At 41.4% G+C, this 17949-nt stretch overlaps 1 protein-coding gene across 2 annotated transcripts in view; it reads left to right on the plus strand.

The window, feature by feature from the left end:
• Nucleotides 1-3695: 3695 nt before the first annotated feature.
• KCNIP4 (potassium voltage-gated channel interacting protein 4) overlaps nucleotides 3696-17949 on the plus strand; it is a 392972-nt gene continuing 378718 nt past the window's right edge. The window contains exon 1 of one of the 2 annotated variants that reach the window (XM_059470686.1): nucleotides 3696-3880. In XM_059470686.1, the coding sequence (XP_059326669.1) occupies nucleotides 3820-3880 (61 nt within the window). In that variant the 5' untranslated portion in view covers nucleotides 3696-3819. Of the gene's footprint in view, nucleotides 3881-4119; nucleotides 4321-17949 lie in introns of those variants that run through there. The other variant, XM_059470693.1, reaches the window with a different exon arrangement.

A 17949-nucleotide genomic window follows, 5' to 3' on the forward strand; every position in this document is an offset into this window, starting at 1 on the left:
TGAATTCTTCTGGGCATCAAGAAATCTCCCACCTGGAGAGCCATTCTCTAGCAGAGGAAGCACTGCCAAAATAAATGGCTTCTCTGGACAGGCTGAGAAAGTAACGTGGATGTGTTGGATATTTTGTGGCTTCTATTTGTTCTATTCAAAATTTTAATTATATAATATTCAGTTTCTTAGTGCTGATACAATTTGAGTAACACAGCTGAACTACTGTGCTAACCTTTGCAGATGTCCCAAGACCAGTGGGGGAGCAGAAGGGACTGAAAGGACTGAATATTTGGGTATTGCTGCACATTTTCTGGGTCTGAGCCTTTTCTCATCTACACCAAGAGGTAGAAAAAAACCCCAAGCCCTTCCTGTTGGGAACATGTTACCACCAGAAATCCTGCTGGTTATTTTTTATTCACCAATGATTTGATTTTCTCTTTTGGAAGAAAATGTCTCCTTTATCATTATTTTAGCATCATGATTTAACACTTAATTTCACATATGACATCTTTTAAACAGATGTGGAAATCTGAACTTAATTTGGACACACTAAATTAAAATTATGTTAAGTCTTTCCAGTTAGTTTACATTTGAGGCAAACAGGAATATGCTTACCCAGATTCTAATTTAAAAATTAGATAGAAACTACATCAACTACTTCAAGAAGAAATTAAAATTTTATCATAAGGCACTGGAAAAAAGTCTTCAGCTATACATGTAGCATTAAATACATGCTCAAGGTATTATTAGTATTTAGCTCCAAAAGATATATTTGAAACAAATAAGGAAGAAAGGAAGTCGTTATATATTTTGAAAAGTAGAAACTAGAATGAAACTCTATATTTGTAGAAATACAATTATATGTTGAAATATAATTATATAGAAGGGATGAAATCACAGCTGATGTCAATTTTTACTGGATGTTACATAGAGCAGATACTTGGGCTTGACATGCTAATTGGAGGAAACTTAATCAGGTTTGGTAAACAATAAAGAATTTGCCCTTTAAAACAAATTTGGAAAAATGTCCCATTGTGATATGAACATTTTGTTTTACATAGAATATCAAAATGAAACCAGTTTTTGTAAGAGAAATATTTAAAACTCAAGAGAACAAAAATGAAGGAGTATGCAGAGGAAATTACTTGGAACCAGGCTCATCAAGAAGAGCAGGAGACAAAGAGCAAATGGATGGAAACAAGGAGAGCAAGCATAAAAATAAAGCAGATGAGATTGAGAGAAACATGCAGATTTATGGAGACAGTTCAGTTTATTTGGGTCGCTTTCTTTTTCCTTTGCCACACCACCTTATCTGTAAAAACCTGGTGGGCACTTCTGGCACTTCTGTTTCATGTTGTGCTGTATACCTGTAACTCATTCTAAGACACAAGATGAATGTATGGGTATTCTTGATGTATTACTACCGTTCCTGCCTTAGTTCAATCTGCTATGGCCAGCTGCTCCCGTACATTTAGAGATGTTTTGTAACTCACAGAGTTCTGATGCAATGTTGGTGTAGAGCAAAGGGAAGTGACTATTGTAAATATGAATTGCTCCACTCTGAAAACTGTGTGTATGTAATGAGAAGGGTTTGCTCTGAATTGTGATAAATTAGAGTTTTCTGTAAGGTTAGCTTCAAAGTAAGCTCAAATTATGATAATGAGATAAAATCCTGATCTCTGTTCTTACTACTTTGAATTTCTTTGATGAGAAGAGCCATATCCTGACCACTTGAGGATTCACCTTATAGAAGGGAAATATTTTGAGGGAATATGACAAATACAGTGCTCTGAATCCTGTCTCTCCTGTCTACTTGAGGATTCACCTTATAGAAGGGAAATATTTTGAGGGAATATGACAAATACAGTGCTCTGAATCCTATCTCTCCACAGCCTTACCTCAACCTCTGTCAGCGAATGTATTTTTGTCAAAAAATAACACTTGGCAAAAGCTACCCGACATTGTGTTGTTCTTGGCAAGCATTACACTACACTGTGGTTTCTCTGTCCGTTCAAGACTTCAGTCATTCCATCATTTTGGGGTTGAATCAGATATAAGTTCATCCGTGAATAAAAGGAGATATAAATCCTTTCCTAAAGCATTGTTTGGCAACACGGCATAGGAATCACTCCTTTATCTTTCAATTTATAAGAATCCTATTAATACAAGGATCAAGGAATAACATGAAATAAGATGTCAAAACTAAGGTAATGGGTAGCTAAGCCTAAAACCCTTATGTGCCTTGAAAAGAATTACTATAATTTTTTGGGGCTGAACACAACGAGGAGAACTGGGATTTCTGAAACACGTCATTATTCATGCAGGGATAGACGGAATCGTAAAGACTGAAAAATTACCTGTGTAAAATTGAACTGGGAGAACTATCATTATTGAAGCATTTTCTAATGGTATGTCATGTGTCATAGTAGACTTTGATAAATTAGAGGTGTTAAGAAGATGTCTTAAAATGCCCTTTCCAAAACATACGCTGGGGTTTAGGGAGTGCTCCCAGCCTGTGCTAAGCCCGACGGAGGTGTCCGAGGGGCGCAGCTGCGATGGAAGCGCCCCTGCGCTCGGTGCGCTCCGTGTCCGGGGCAGCCCGCGGCTAACAGGTGATGCGGGCCCCGCCTGTGTGCGCTCCGTGTCCGGGGCAGCCCGCGGCTAACAGGTGATGCGGGCCCCGCCTGTGTGCGCTCCGTGTCCGGGGCAGCCCGCGGCTAACAGGTGATGCGGGCCCCGCCTGTGTGCGCTCCGTGTCCGGGGCAGCCCGCGGCTAACAGGTGATGCGGCCCTGCCGGACCCCAGCCCTGCCGGACCCTGGCCCGGGCAGTCCCCACGGCCGCCCCGCTCCGAGCCGCTCCGGGGCGCAGGTGCCAGCTCAGCCCTGCGGCGGCTGCGGCCCCGGGGCAGCTCGGGGAGGGAGGTAAACGAGCCCAAGCACTCCGTGTCCCGGCAGGGCAGGGAGGGGGGAGGTAAGCGAGCCCAAGCACTCCGTGTCCCGGCAGGGCAGGGAAGGGGGAGGTAAGCGAGCCCAAGCGCTCCGTGTCCCGGCAGGGCAGGGAAGGGGGAGGTAAGCGAGCCCAAGCGCTCCGTGTCCCGGCAGGGCAGGGCAGGGGAAGGTAAGCGAGCCCAAGCGCTCCGTGTCCCGGCAGGGCAGGGAGGGGGAGATAAGGGAGCCCAAGCGCTCCGTGTCCCGGCAGGGCAGGGCAGGGGAAGGTAAGGGAGCCCAAGCGCTCCGGGTCCCGGCAGGGAAGGGAGGGGGAGGTAAGGGAGCCCAAGCGCTCCGTGTCCCGGCAGGGCAGGGCAGGGGAAGGTAAGGGAGCCCAAGCGCTCCGTGTCCCGGCAGGGCAGGGAAGGGGGAGGTAAGCGAGCCCAAGCGCTCCGTGTCCCGGCAGGGAAGGGAGGGGGAGGTAAGGGAGCCCAAGCGCTCCGTGTCCCGGCAGGGAAGGGAGGGGGAGGTAAGGGAGCCCAAGCGCTCCGTGTCCCGGCAGGGCAGGGAGGGGGAGGTAAGGGAGCCCAAGCGCTCCGTGTCCCGGCAGGGAAGGGGTCGCGGCCGCGGCCCCGCCGGAGCCCCGCGCCGAGCCCGCCCCGCGCCGCGCGGGTGGCGGGGGAGGCGCCGCCGCCGAGGCGGGGCCGCGCTCCCGTTCCCGCTCCCTCTCCGCTCCCTCTCCGCTCCGCCGCTCCCAGCCCTGCTCCCGTTCCCTATCCCGCTGCCATCCCGCTCCGCTCCGCCGTGCCCAGCCCCGCTCCGCTCCGCTCCGCTCCGGCGCGGCCCCGCTGCGGCGGTGCTGCCGCGCTTTCCCGGCGCGGCTCCGGGCGCCTCCCGGCATGGACGTGAGGCGAGTGGAGAGCATCTCGGCGCAGCTGGAGGAGGCCAGCTCCACAGGCGGTAGGACGCGGGCAGCGCGGGGACGCGCTGAGTTAACCGGGGCTCTCGTCCCCTCTCCTCTGGCAGCGAGTGTGGCTGCTCGGCGTGGGGCGGGGAGGGGGAGCTGCCCGCCCGTGCGAGGGGCGAGCGCGCCCGCGGGCAGATGGATGTGTGCGTGGCTATGGGGACGGTAAGCGAGCGCTTCGTGCCTGGGATTCGGGCGGAGAGGCGGTCAGGGGCTTCGCGAATCCCGCCCTAAGCTGCCTGCTCTGACCTAACTGGTACTTTTGCCTTTGCTGAAACGACTTGGGGCTGGGAGTGATCCTCCAGGGCACATCCTCTCTAGTGACCAACTTCAGGAGGTAATTTTGGTCAGGCTCCCTTACACCTCCTGCTTTGGTTTCCATTGCACCTCTCCGATGCCTAAGCGGCAGCTATTTGATGGAGACCAGCTGCTTCTGGTAAGCCTTCTTTGGTGCCTTTCTTTCTCTGTACCTCACATTGCCGTTACACATTCACCTGAGAAAGGCTACAGGATAACTTGAATTTTAGGGAGGAAAAAACCATGTCTTGCTATCCTCCACAGGGATTTTGACTCCTGGAGTGCTGAGTTTTTTCCCAGTTATTTAAGAACGAAACTTCTTGGGTGCAGTGTGTGTAAGTGTTGCCGAGAAAAGTGTTCAGCTCAAGCCAGCTGGATAAGCAGAGGATAGTTGGACAGTTAATGAAAAACTTTGCAAAACAGGCAGTCAAAAACAGGGAAAACTTATTTTCTTAGAAACGGTGTTTCTTGCTTTGCAGCTAGATTTCTCATGAACTGTGATACCAGTGTAGAATAGTAGCCTTACCAACAAGTTGTTTGAAAGACTCAGTGCAATCCCACCATTTGCTTGATTTCTAATGCTTCAGAATGCATCTTCTGCTTGCTTGAAGAGGTTCGCAGCCATGTGTTTCCTGCTGGATTGTACCAGGTTTTTCTCTTTTCTTAATAGCCTAGCTTTTTTATGTTTTAGAATGTGTAGCGTTTCATGTAGGATACCAGATCATTTGTGTTGGGGATAGGGAACTTTTGTATTTGACTGTGCTATCAGCTCAATTGTAAATCTGTCTTTGCGTTTCATTAAAGTTTTGGGAAAAAATGTGTCGTCATTATAATTATCCAATAAGGAACATGGCCACAAAAGTGGTGTTGTGATACTTCTTGCTACTTTTCAGATCCAGCACCCTCAAGTTATAATTTAGGCTTTTCCCTCCATGTACCACTTCAGCCTTCTGGCTATAGCCTCTTAGAGGTCTGGAAGTCAAACTGTTTTTCCATAACACATACATCATCAGAGACAAACGGCGAGCAGGCTCTTGGCTACCTGTGCAACCACCATGCAGGACTGTTCAGCTTAAACAAAACTGGGGTCATGATTCAGGCATAGTGGGTTTGTACAGCTGCTGTTGAGGAATTATTTGGTTTGTGGATCATTAATGTAGGTATTGAAGCATAAAGAGAGTTTAAAGGTTAATTTTATTTTTCTAACAGGTATAGTTTGCAGTAGCAGGAAAGTGTCTATACAAAAATTGGGGGAATATCTGAATCCGTGTCATGCAAGTAATAGGAAATGCCCAGATGATGTTTTTATGGAAATTGCCTTCAGTTGAGCTGTATATTAGATGTGTTTTCTCTTTTGGTTCTCTTGATATGCATGCGTAGTAGCTTTTAAAAATTAATGACAGCTTTAATTCACTTCAAGCTTGTAATGGTGAAAAGAAGTAAGTTACACTTTTGCACTCTTTTGGAGCAAGAAAAATCTGACTGAAACATGACTTACTGTGCGAAAAACATTTCTCAAAAGTAAGTTTTTATGCCAGAAAAAGAATGCCAGAAAGATAAAAATGATAGAGCTAGAAGGAAATACCTCCTTTCTTTTGCAGAATGACATACATTAGTCAACAGATATCACCAGTGTGATGTGATGTGAAGCTAACAAGTGTCTAGCTTCACTCCTTTGGGCTTTCTTCTTATGTGAGACAGCCCATTTATTTTCATCTTCCCACAGTTTTGGCCCTTTTTTGTCTAAACCTTCCTTTACACTTCTCTCTAGCTGTCTCCCTCCAGGCTCTTAAATGCTCAACTCATTTTCAGTGCCATCAGCATTTCTGAATGTACCTGTCTGTTGCATTTTTAACAAGGAAGGTGGATTTTTTTCTCATTAATTCTCTTCAAATAGAATCATAGCTTCAAACGTTAGTAATTTTTAAATGGTAATGCCTGCAGTAGAGCTGTTACGGGGATTTGATGTTAATGCACGAGAGTCAGAAAATGAAACCAACAAAAGAGCGACTGTTCCTCAATTTCATTTTTCCAAGTGAAATAAAACCCAAAAAATGCACAAGCAGCTTGAATAATGAGAATTATTAATGAAAAAGGCAACATTTTATGCCTTTTAACAGGTAGTGACTGCCTTAAGCTGATCTTCTCCTTACATTTAATTTTGCACCTTGCAGGGCTTCTTCTGATTCAAGGGCATTCAAATTAATGTCAATTGAAGAACCACTGAGAGTTGTTGAAGTATGAGACTGTTTCCTCTGTGGAATACTGAGCCATTGTAAGGATGAACTGTTTCATTCCTCTGCCTCATGAGATTGTCTTTATCAATGTTTTATCTATCAGAGAGCTGCATTTGTGCTAGTGATAGTCAAAACTCATCTGCTGCTGGGTAAAGGCATGCAGAGTCTTAGCAAAATGAGAAGAGCAGAGGGAGATTATCAGTAAAAGTTTGTGTGGGTAAGAACAAGTTTAATCACAAAATGTCCTGTGGGTTCAATATCTAGGACAAACTTAAGCTGTTGGGAATACTAATATGAATAAGGCATTATCACAGCAACTGGTTGCTTTGCTTTAGGGTGTGATGAATTCAGAATGGGCATTGTGCTGACCAGTGTGACCATGCTTATTCAAAAAACATAAATATTTATGAAAGCCATGGTGTCATTTATGCCAAGTTTTAAAGAGTTTTAGTTATTAGACAAGGCAGTTCATGTTATGAAAAGGGTTGTAATTTCTACATTGTGGGCAGAAGTACCACAATGGACCAAATAGTATTATTAAGCAGTGTTTATCCAACTTTATGTTTACTTAAATATTCTCTGCCATACCTCTGGGACATCCTTGTGCACTAGTGCTCACTTTTGCTTTTAGTGAATGACTTATCTTGTTGCTTGGGGCATTCTTAGAAGACAAAGGAAATAGTGCTAAAAGGACAAAAAATTACATATTGAATAAGCTGAAAATAGGAAGTTAGGGAAATGGATGCTAAGAAAAAGTAAGAAAGTGATAAAAAAATATACTGGGAAACAATTACAGGAAAAAAAGAAGAGGTGGGAAGGGGGAAAGGAGGAAACAGATTTTGTATCTCATGTGTTGAGGTACAAAATCTGTGTTAGTAGTGGGTATTGGACCAATTTCTTTATATCCCAGTTGGGATTCATCTGACACAATGAAAAGCAGGCAGTGACTTTCCAAGTGATGTGCACCAATATTCATATCAATGTGATCAGTTGGTTTGTCTGGGAGCTCCATCCAAAGAATGAGCTGTCAATCAAGAGTTAGCCTTACTATTTTTACTAATGATCTGTTGTCTCCAGACACTCTTCATCATTGGATTCTTTCAAGATTCTGATGGACAGGGTGCTGGACTATCTTGTCTAGACTGTGCTAGAAGTGCTGCTGCCAAATGCAATGCTTTTCCTGTGAAATCTGCAAATACGTAAAGGAAGGAATAAATTAAATGGACTCACAAACTAATAAAGGATGTATATGTGTGATGGACGTGCAAGGAGATGCAAATATTTTCAGTGTAAAATATGCATTCTACTCCTGCAGCGTGGAGGAAACAATTGACACTTAAGAGAACTGACTGCAGCATAAGCCTCTGTATAAAATTTGAGTTCTGCCTCCCTCTCCAGTTCCTCTGTTCAATGAGTATAAAGAAGTAATTACATACAAAATTCTGTTATAGAGAGTCATATTTGACATGAATACTGAAAATAAAGGCTTTCCTCAATATAAATTTTACATAATGTAAACATCAATTTTTACAAAATAAAGCTTTCTTCTTAATTATACTGTCTGTCAAGATTACTACCTATGCTCGGAAAGATGATATATAAATAACTGAACATCTGGACAAGCTTCAGGTGTACTTGGCTTAGAGAATTTATGCTTTCCTGGGGTTATTAGACTTTTTGAAATGTATAGAGGCAGATTTGGTACCTCACAGGAAGTGTAGCCATAAAAGAGGTAGCTGGTGTGTGTCATGGAAAGCTTTTACAGTGTATCAGATAAGAACTTAGGACTTTGGGTTGGAGCTGAATATTTGATCTGTGCAGCATTCAGCTGTAATCTATCCCATCTCAGTCTCTCAGTTTGCCATTGTGATTTATTCGGAATCTTTGGCACTTGAAAAAGAAGGTATCTAAAAATACAACGCCTGATTGCTTCACTGTTTCATGGATATGTGCATTCCTGCCAGGCTGTCCTACTATCATCTCCCCATCCCCCTCACCAATTCTGCTGGTCCTGTCTTTCTTTCAGGTACCAAAATAGACTGTATTTGAACTCTTCCTTGCCAAACACATGCTGGCCATTTATTGTCTCCTATGAGCAGAGACCATTAGTCCTGTTTGAGATGAGAGAGAAAACATTAGCAAACAGTTGTGGTCTTGGAAGTCAAGGATCCAAATTTCAGTAGTTGTAGTCGACACAGTCTGAACTAAGTAGGATTCCCTTCCTTATTAGCACAGACTTCTGGGACTTAAGAAGTGCAGATACTAAACCTTCATTATTTGGAGCACAGCGTGGTGGAGGTGTTTAATGGATGATTTGTCTCCATAGTGTTTGGCTTGAACTGTAATGTGTGGCTGCACCAAAAGCAAATGGACAAGAGTTTGACATGGGCATTTGTTTTTCGATAGTAGCTGTCTTTTCAGAATCCTAGTTTCTCTGGCAAGAGCTTTGCTTTCCATTGCTTTGATGGCTAAGTAGTGTTTGGCCTGGATTTCCCACTGAGGACACCAGGCAGAATGAGGAAGAGAAGTGAATGTACGTGTTTTGGGGCCTATAGAATTGTGGAAAGAATGGAATCCAGTTTTCTGTGATGCTCTCAATTGTTAGCTCGTAATTGTGTTACAGGAGCTTTAGGATCATATAGATCATGATTCGATTTATTTTTCCCTCATCATTTTCCATTCTCACACACTAAAGGAGCGATTGTTCCTGTTATCACCTTCATGCATGCAGCAGCAGAGGAGGTTGGGCTCTAGATTTATTTCCATGAATTTGGGAGATCTGTAGACAGCAATAAACTGGCAGCAGTTTAAAATGTGTGGTTGAGTTGGAAATATATTGAATCCATTCGCCTCTAAGAATAAACCCAAACACAGAATAAAAGCTGTATATCTGAGCTCATACTGTGTTTTATTTCTGGCAGCCCAGCAGAGACTTAATATGGTATTAAAAGGAGCTCTCTGTCAGAGTTCTGAAAATAAATATAGTGTTTCCCTTTTTCACCTATAAAGCAAATTTCTTTAGAGGTACACTTTATAGTTGTGCTCCCCTGTTTTATGTTTATAATTTACACTGCTGTAACACAAACAGTGGTAGGAAAGTCACAGGTTCTTTTGTGTCCACTGGAGAAATGAACTAGAAGTGGAATGCGTGATAATAGAGAATCCTAAAATATAGACAGTTTGCCCTATTCAGAAAAATGATGCATTTAAATGTTTGGATTTTATTGTAGGAGATAATACCTTTGTTTGTCTACCAGGTATTTTTCACCAGCAAATGCATAATCCCCAAGCACAGTTAAATGTTTAGCACTACACAGCACATTATACCCATATGCCACAAAGTTGCCAAGTGGTGACAGCATAAAAAAAAGTCTTCCAAATCTGAATATCCTAAGACATAGACTTCAAGGTGGTTGATCTATATCATGCAGTCAGGAAGAAAGGGTTTGCTATTTTATTGACAGGTAAATAGCCCCTCAATTTTACTGATAATGTTTTCTTGTTCTCACAATTTTCAGTTACCTCTCTTTATTTCCAGATAGTTATATTATGAATATTGCTGTAGTTAATAGGTTTTAGTAGAGAACATATTTTTTTAAAATCAAACTTTTATTAATAATCCAGAGGAACATTTAGGATTTATTAGAAAGGTAAACATTAACCACAAAGTGTGATGATGGGTCTGATTCTTTGCAGTGGGAACAGCCAGAACAGCATGTCATCACAGTAAGTCATTTGATTATTGTGACTATTCCTGAACCCTTTGATACTGGTGGGAACAATTGCAATGAATAAGGATTTTTAAAATTAAATGCAGTTATTTGACTTAGAAATTTCAGTGATATTACAGACTGGGTTATAATAAAAGCGCATTGAAAAACAAGTTTGTGCCAAAATGAAAACATTATATGAAAAAAGATCTATCCCAAGTATTTGTAGTAAATTGAAAAAGAAAAAAAAGTTTGATTTTTAAAAAAATAATTTAACATGGTTACATGATGCAACTTGAAACAGTCATCTTTTGAAAGTCACACTATATAACATCTGTCAGATACAAGCCCTATTGCAACCGAACATGGAGGTTTGGGATTTTATAATATATAGAGATGTCTGTGTACATTCTAAGCACCATAAATTAGCAATCTGTAATCACATTTTCAAAATCCCTGCACCAGTACTGCTGTAATGGTTTTTTGTTTGTTTGTTTTGGTTGTTTTTTTTTTTCCCATAAATGTTGCAGCTCATAGTTTCAAAGAACGCTCGAGAAAGATTGACCCTTTTTGAGATTGTTTGTTTTAGAGTGTGCCAAAGCATGTTGCACCAGCAGCTCCTGGGCCTTTTGCAGCAGGAGGTGCTCCCTCCCTGTCCAGGCACTGAGAGGGGTCAGGGCAAGCCCCTGCACACACACAGACACACAGACACACACACAGACACACAGACACAGACGCACAAACAGACACACACACAGACACACAGACACATACACACAGACAAACAGACACACACACAGACACATACACACACACAGACACATACACACAGACAGACACACACACAGACACAGACACAGACGCACAAACAGACATATACACACAGACAGACACACACACAGACACACAGACACAGTCACATACACACAGACAAACAGACACACACACACAGGCAAACAGACACACAGACACATACACACACACAGACACACAGACAAAGAGACACACACACAGACACACAGACACACAGACACACAGACACACAGACACAGTCACGTACACACAGACAAACAGACACACACACAGACACACAGACACAGACACACAGACAAACAGACACACAGAAAAACAGACACACACACAGACACATACACACAGACAAACAGACACACAGACACATACACACAGACAGACACACAGACAGACACACAGACACATACACACAGACAAACAGACACACACAGACACACAGACACATACACACAGACAGACACACAGACAAACAGACAAACAGACACACACACAGACACACAGATACAGTCACATACACACAGACAAACAGACACATACAAACAAACAGACACACAGTCACGTACATACAGACAAACAGACACACAGACACAGACAAACAGACAGACACACAGACAAACAGACAAAAAGACACACACACAGAGAGTTAGCACCACGGCTGGCAGGAGCATCCCTGTCTGTGCCTGTGCTTTCCCTGGGCTGTGTGGAGAATGAAAAGTGCACTGTGGGATTACAGACCCTACCTGAGAGGTTAAAAGAAAGGAGAGGACAAAGACCAGGAAATGCCTTTTATGTGTGTGGCTTTAGTGGTGTCTCAGCAAGTGGACTTGGGGATCTGCTGTTCTGTTACCTTTAGAGATAATTGAATCCTGTTTTAAGGGATTCTGTCTTAAAAAAATGTAGGAGAAAAGAATAGTCCTGAAGAATAGTCCATTGAAGCAACATAACAGATGTGTATCGGGGATATGCAACCATAGATTCATGTTTTGCCTCATTGTGTGCTGGTAGCAGTATGATAGGTGTTTCTTCAGATCACCATAGGTCTTGAGTTTTGACTGTTTTGCTGGTTTTAACCCAGGCTATCCAGATGTCCTTAATCATTCTGACTGTTGGCTTATATTCCAATGCTCAGTAAGTGAATTGTATACTGCATATTTTCTGATGCAGTCTTTCTATTCTGTGTATTATTTTCCATGTTGATTTATGGACATTTGAGTTTATTGTAAAGTATCATCTGTTGTAATGCTATCTATAAAGAAAGATAAATCTAGGCTTTTTGTTTGAGGAATTGTGTGGTGGCAGCATCGACCTGCTGGTAACTGAAACAAATATACATTCAAATTTGTTGTTATTTTAAAAAAGGTGCTGTAATTGACATACACACACACTTAGGTGCTGCCCTGATTTCTGCACAGCCAGTCTACCAAATCTAAGATGAATAAGAAAAAGAAAAATAAACAAAGTAGGTGTGCAAGTTGTGATGATGTGCAGTATGATTAAAATACAGAGAATTTCATGGTATTGTTTCAGTAACTAGGTCTACTTTATATACTGCATTATTCATTGATCTTTGTGGTGGTGATGAAGTGGGGTTTCCCAGTTCCGTTTTTTTTTTTTTTTTAAATATCTCGCATTGTGCATTATCTTGCAGAATTGGGTAAATGAGAGAAGTACCTCTGTGTCTAGGATCTATCTACTCACTATACTGTTTGCTTCGAAGGTGCTGCTTCCAGCCTTCTCTGCCTGGTAGATGGCTGGTAAATGGGAAAGAGGAGGTCAAAGAGCAGGATGGGTTTGGTAGACAGGCGATGGTGTTGCCCTTTCTGCCTTCTTTTACATGATGATGACTACAAACGTCTTTGCAGGAGATTGACACCTCCAACTCTGTCAAGCGATGGCTCCTGCTTCTGTCAGTCTGTCACTTGGAAGCACATATGAATCCCTCAGCTCAATGGGCACTTTCTGAGCTTTTTTGCATAATCTTTTTCCTCAGAGGGATGTTATTTCTAGGTTACATGCTTCTTTCTTGGTTGCTTGATTGTCAGTCAAAGGAGAGGAGAGTAGGTGATGCATCCAGTGGAACTGGTGGTCTCTAATGCATGTTTTATAAAACAGAATTCTGATAGACTGGAGGAAAAATAGCACGTGGAGGTTTAAGTGAGGGGGAAGCAGACATGACTGAGGGTATAGGGACATAGTTCTTTACATGGCACACCTGCTGTCAAGTTTCTCCCAGTACCTTAAATCTTTACTAAAAATATGAATTAGTAGGACTTAAAATTAGACAGACTTACACACCTTGTTTATTGTTTGACTGGCAGAGTTGAACAATATTTAGACATTATTTTGACTCATAAAAATACTGTTGTCAGTTACAGCTTTTGTTTGCATTCAGCTATTTTTCTCATACTAAACTAGAATAAAGTAATTCTGTGTTTCAATATAGACTTATAAAGATCTCTTCCTGTAAAGGCTTATAAAGATCTCTTCCTATAAAGGCCTTGAGCCACCCCAGACTTGACAATCAGTACATTTTCTTGTTCTTGAAAATATGGGAGGTGTTCAGCTAAAATCCCATGTTGTGCTAAAAAAACCAAACCTCTACTCTTAATTTAGCTTGTTTTACTTTGCCAGAGTTCAAAAATGACTGATTATACTTAGAAATGCAAAAGTAAGAATGTTTTGACCTGTTTAGGTAGTAAAACTACCTAAAAAGTGTCAGTAAATTCCTAATGTCTTATTAAGCAGTGTTTTATCAGCAGTTGCTTTAATCAACAGCACTTAAATTGCTGCTAGGCTGACAATCTGTTAGGACTTTTTCAATTGAACAATTTAGAAAAAAGTAGGCTTTTTTTGGTGTATTTTTCTTTTCCTTTAAAGAACCCAAAGCATTAATAATGTGTTTTCATGTAAGCCTTTTTACAAAGAATATGTACAGAAATGCTGTCAGTTTAGTGACTAATTCCTCCATGAAAACGAACAAGAAAACGTTGATGGCATTATCAAACCACCCCTTGGTAGGCAGCAGCTCACAATCCTGACTGTGGGGATGATATATATACTTTCCATTCTGCAGGTGTAGTGTTGGAATAAAGGAGTATGCAATAGGCAACACACACAGTTCATTAGGTAGTTTCTTGTTGCAATAACACAGAATGTTTTGTGTTCCAAGAGGGGTGTGTATTGGTTAAATGCACCTTGCACTCAAACAATTAATGTAGATCTTCTGGATCCATCAGTGCCTGTTTCATTCTGATTGAAAGCCTGACCTTGCAGCAGCTGCAGTTCAGTGCAGTGTTGGTAGCTGAGGATGATCCTGGTATACTTAAGAAAGGCATTTGTTCATAACTGCTTGAACAGCTGACTTTAGTTCTTCAGATTCTGAAACTTCTTACAGAGAAGGGAAGAAACAAAGCTTTTGTCTCTTCCTTCATAGTCCATAATTTCATAGGCCAAAACTGGGGCTGTAGGGGATACTCAGCTATATTGACAATACACCCTGTAATGCTAATACAATCTTACCATGCTAATATAATGAAAAAGAATATGAGAATGTGAGAAGTAAATAGAGATATCAAAAGACAACCTGTTTACTTATTCAAAATAATGAAGAGCATTTCTAATCCAAATCACCAAAACTGCAACTTTTAAAAGTCAGTTAATTATTTGCTTTCTGGCAAACAAAACTTCTTCAAGGAATGCTGAGATTTTTGTGTAATATCTTCATTTGAGAAACTTTCATTATAAGAAAAAAAATCCTACTGCTGGCAGAGTTGTGACTTTTCTGGCTGAGGACAAGAGAAATAGACATATACTCAGTCAAGTTTACATGTTTGTGTTTGTCTCTGAATACTAGGCAGACAGTGACTAACCAGGCTGACTGCATACAATTGTGTGTAATCCATACAGCCTGCTCAAGGCTAGAGCCTGATACAAAATCCAGCTCAAAAATTCTATTACATTGGATTTCATTTGTAATTTTGAGATAAAAGCGATAAAAATCCATGGAATCACAGAAAAATGTTTTGGAAGAGAAGGTGAGAAGTCTTCCTGTTTCTCCTGATTCCCCAAGGCAGGATCAAATATTCATATTCTGATTCAGATGGCTTTCTGCTCAGTGTACCTAAAATTCACCACTACTGGGTGCTTTATGACATTGTTGGTTAATCTATTCAAGAATTTATCTTTCCTGATACAAACTGTTTCCTAGTCCTAAAGTGAATCTTCTTACATTTAAAGCCTGGTACCCAAATTGGATGAAATACATAGCCAAGATTTTATAGTACTGAATAGGACAAAAAATGCATTTGGTATGTCTTAGATTCTTGTCTTGTTTATAGTTTTAAGTCTGAACTGCTGTCCCTTCCAAAGCAGCCTTCCACCTATCCTCAGCCTGTGATTTAACATGCTCAGCAGTGGCAGACTTCCCAGACAACTTCCCAGTTGTCACCTAAATAGTTTTTCTCCACTCTGTTTCAACAAGATAGATAATTTCTCTGGAAGTTTACCTGATAGGTTCTAAATTATCCTTTACAAATGATAACTGTTTTTGAGTGTTGCTTTTTATCTTCTAACTTTCAAACTTGTTGGAAGCTTACTGACTACAGTGCTTGAAATTGGAAAATCGAAAGTAGGGTAAAGATTTCAACTTATCTGCCCCTCACAAATGAGAGATTTCAGCTTGCCCCTGTTGATGGTAGTTTTTCTCATCCTGCAAGAGCTCTTTAGGTTACTGCTTCCATGGAGATGAGATCAGCTGCTCCCAGTTTGTGTTGGGAGTAAGTTCTGCCCTTGCAGCGCACAACTCTTTGTATGAATTAGTTCTCGAGAATTTGGGACGAGGTAGGAATCATTGTCTTGCAAGAAATAACAACCATCAACTTTTCCTCATCTCTATGGGAAGCTTGATGGAAGGCTGTGTGGATTCTCAAGGGCCTCCAGAGCTCTTTTATGATCTGAACAGATATTCCAAATAAATAAAGAAGCACAACTTAACTTGCACTTCTTTCCAGCTATTTATTGCATTTGGATCTTCAGAAAGAAAACTTTGTCAGTGACCCTTTTATGAACTCTGTCTTTTCTAAGAATATTTTATCTCTTGAACATTTGATATGTAGCATGAACTTAGTTCTCTCTTCCATAAATAAAAACTGAAGACAGTTACTTTAAACAATTTTTTAACATGAAAAGTCAGTGTCACAGGCAATAGCGAAGCTTTTGAAGTTTCAAGCATTTCTTATTCAGATTATTTTTATCAGTGCTGTACCATCTCACACTTGATAAGATGTGCCTCCGCTTTTATGAGTGTCTTTACTAAATGCTATTATAATGATAAAACAGGGTGTGCTCATTCCTCTCTCAGTTTTCAAGGCTGATGTATCTAGGAGGCTTTAATCAAGAATATGTAATACATTTTAACTTTTAAACCAGCTTAAGCTTTTCTAGTTATGATTTTTGGTGTGCATACTCCAGAAATATTTAACTTTTGTCCACTGCCTGATTAAAACCACCATTAGAATGGCGCTTGCATACCAATGACCATAGAGAATTTATTATCTGTCTTTACCAAATTCATTTTTATAGTCTGATAATTTAGGGATATGGTTCTTTAAGATTGTAGCTCTGGGAGAGTTCTGTGATAGCTGGTCTGTGGATGTTAATAAATTAAACTGTGTTTGACTTCAGTTGTGAGATGTGATAAAGCTGTTTTAATGAACCCAGGCAGAGGCTTTTATCAGGCAGTCCTCTGGAGGCAGGGAGCTGGTGCTCTGGCTTTATAGCAGTCAGCATTCCCTGCTTTGGCTTTGCTGGGAAAATGTTACACTTGATTTTTATATTAATATATAACACCATCTTCTTTTCTGTGTACTTTGGGAACTTCACAGTGTTCTGATTGACAGTTACTTTGTTAACATCCATCACAACTAATCTATTTTATACATTGTGTGTCTTAGTTTCACATCTTTTATTCTCCCTCTGAATTTTATGTCAAGTGTTCTACAAGTTTGTCATTCTAGCACTGCCCTTTTCCTTAAGAGTAATTTTGTTAGACAGTTGACCTTAGCTGGAAGTAAAGTGAGTAGTGAGTTCTATTTGTTGTGTCTGTTTCTGGGTAACTTTTTATTAGTCGATTCATAAGTCTTTTATGAAACTATTAAGCCAGTAATAACATAACTTTGATAGTACTATGATGGAGAGAACTACATTATTCTTGGATGATAGGATCGCACTGCTTTTGATCAGAATTGTCACCATCTTAAATTACTGGACATTTTCTGAAGTCTTGAAGAATAATTTGTAAGTGATAGAGAAACAAAATTGAGAAGTCTTGTGGGAAAAATCATTACTTTGTCAGTCTAGGCATTTGGGCTATGCCTATATATGGGGAACCTGTGATTGAGTAATAATGAGTAAGAATTTTTTCAGAGTTCTGTGAGTGACCAAGACACCGACTCAGACTGGCAGGGAATCTGAATACTTTATTCAAAAGAAACGAGCTGGTTTTATCCACTTTTTCAAGGCACAGTATTCCCTTTTCTGGTAATTGTCACTACGTGACCTGTCCCACGTTGCCACGTCATCAACACGGGTTCTGAATGTCCTTCTGTGGGATGATCACACACTGTTCACCCGTCTGTCAGCTTCCAGCGGGCTCCTCTCCATAGGCTCTGCCACGTGGCACCTCCAGCACCCAGGGTCAGGTGGAGACACGGTCCCTTGTGCCCTCCTTTCCCAATCTGCGCCACCATGGGCCCCTTGTGCCCTCCTGTGCCCCTCTGTGCCACCACGGGCCCCTCTGTGTTGCCCTGTGCCTCTGCTGTCACATTCCACGGCCCGCAGCTCAACTCCATCCCATCTCTTCCTACAGAGTTCCACTTCAGACTAATTCTAGTCTGGTTCAATTGACTAAATGCCTGCTAACATTTGTAGTGCAATAAGTGAGCTCCTAGAATGCATCTTCCCACTTAGCTCCACCTAGAAAAATCTGTGTATTCCGAGTGTGTTCCATGA

The sequence above is a fragment of the Ammospiza nelsoni genome, chromosome 4 (genome assembly GCF_027579445.1).
Source record: "Ammospiza nelsoni isolate bAmmNel1 chromosome 4, bAmmNel1.pri, whole genome shotgun sequence".
In the NCBI taxonomy this organism is placed as follows: domain Eukaryota; kingdom Metazoa; phylum Chordata; class Aves; order Passeriformes; family Passerellidae; genus Ammospiza; species Ammospiza nelsoni.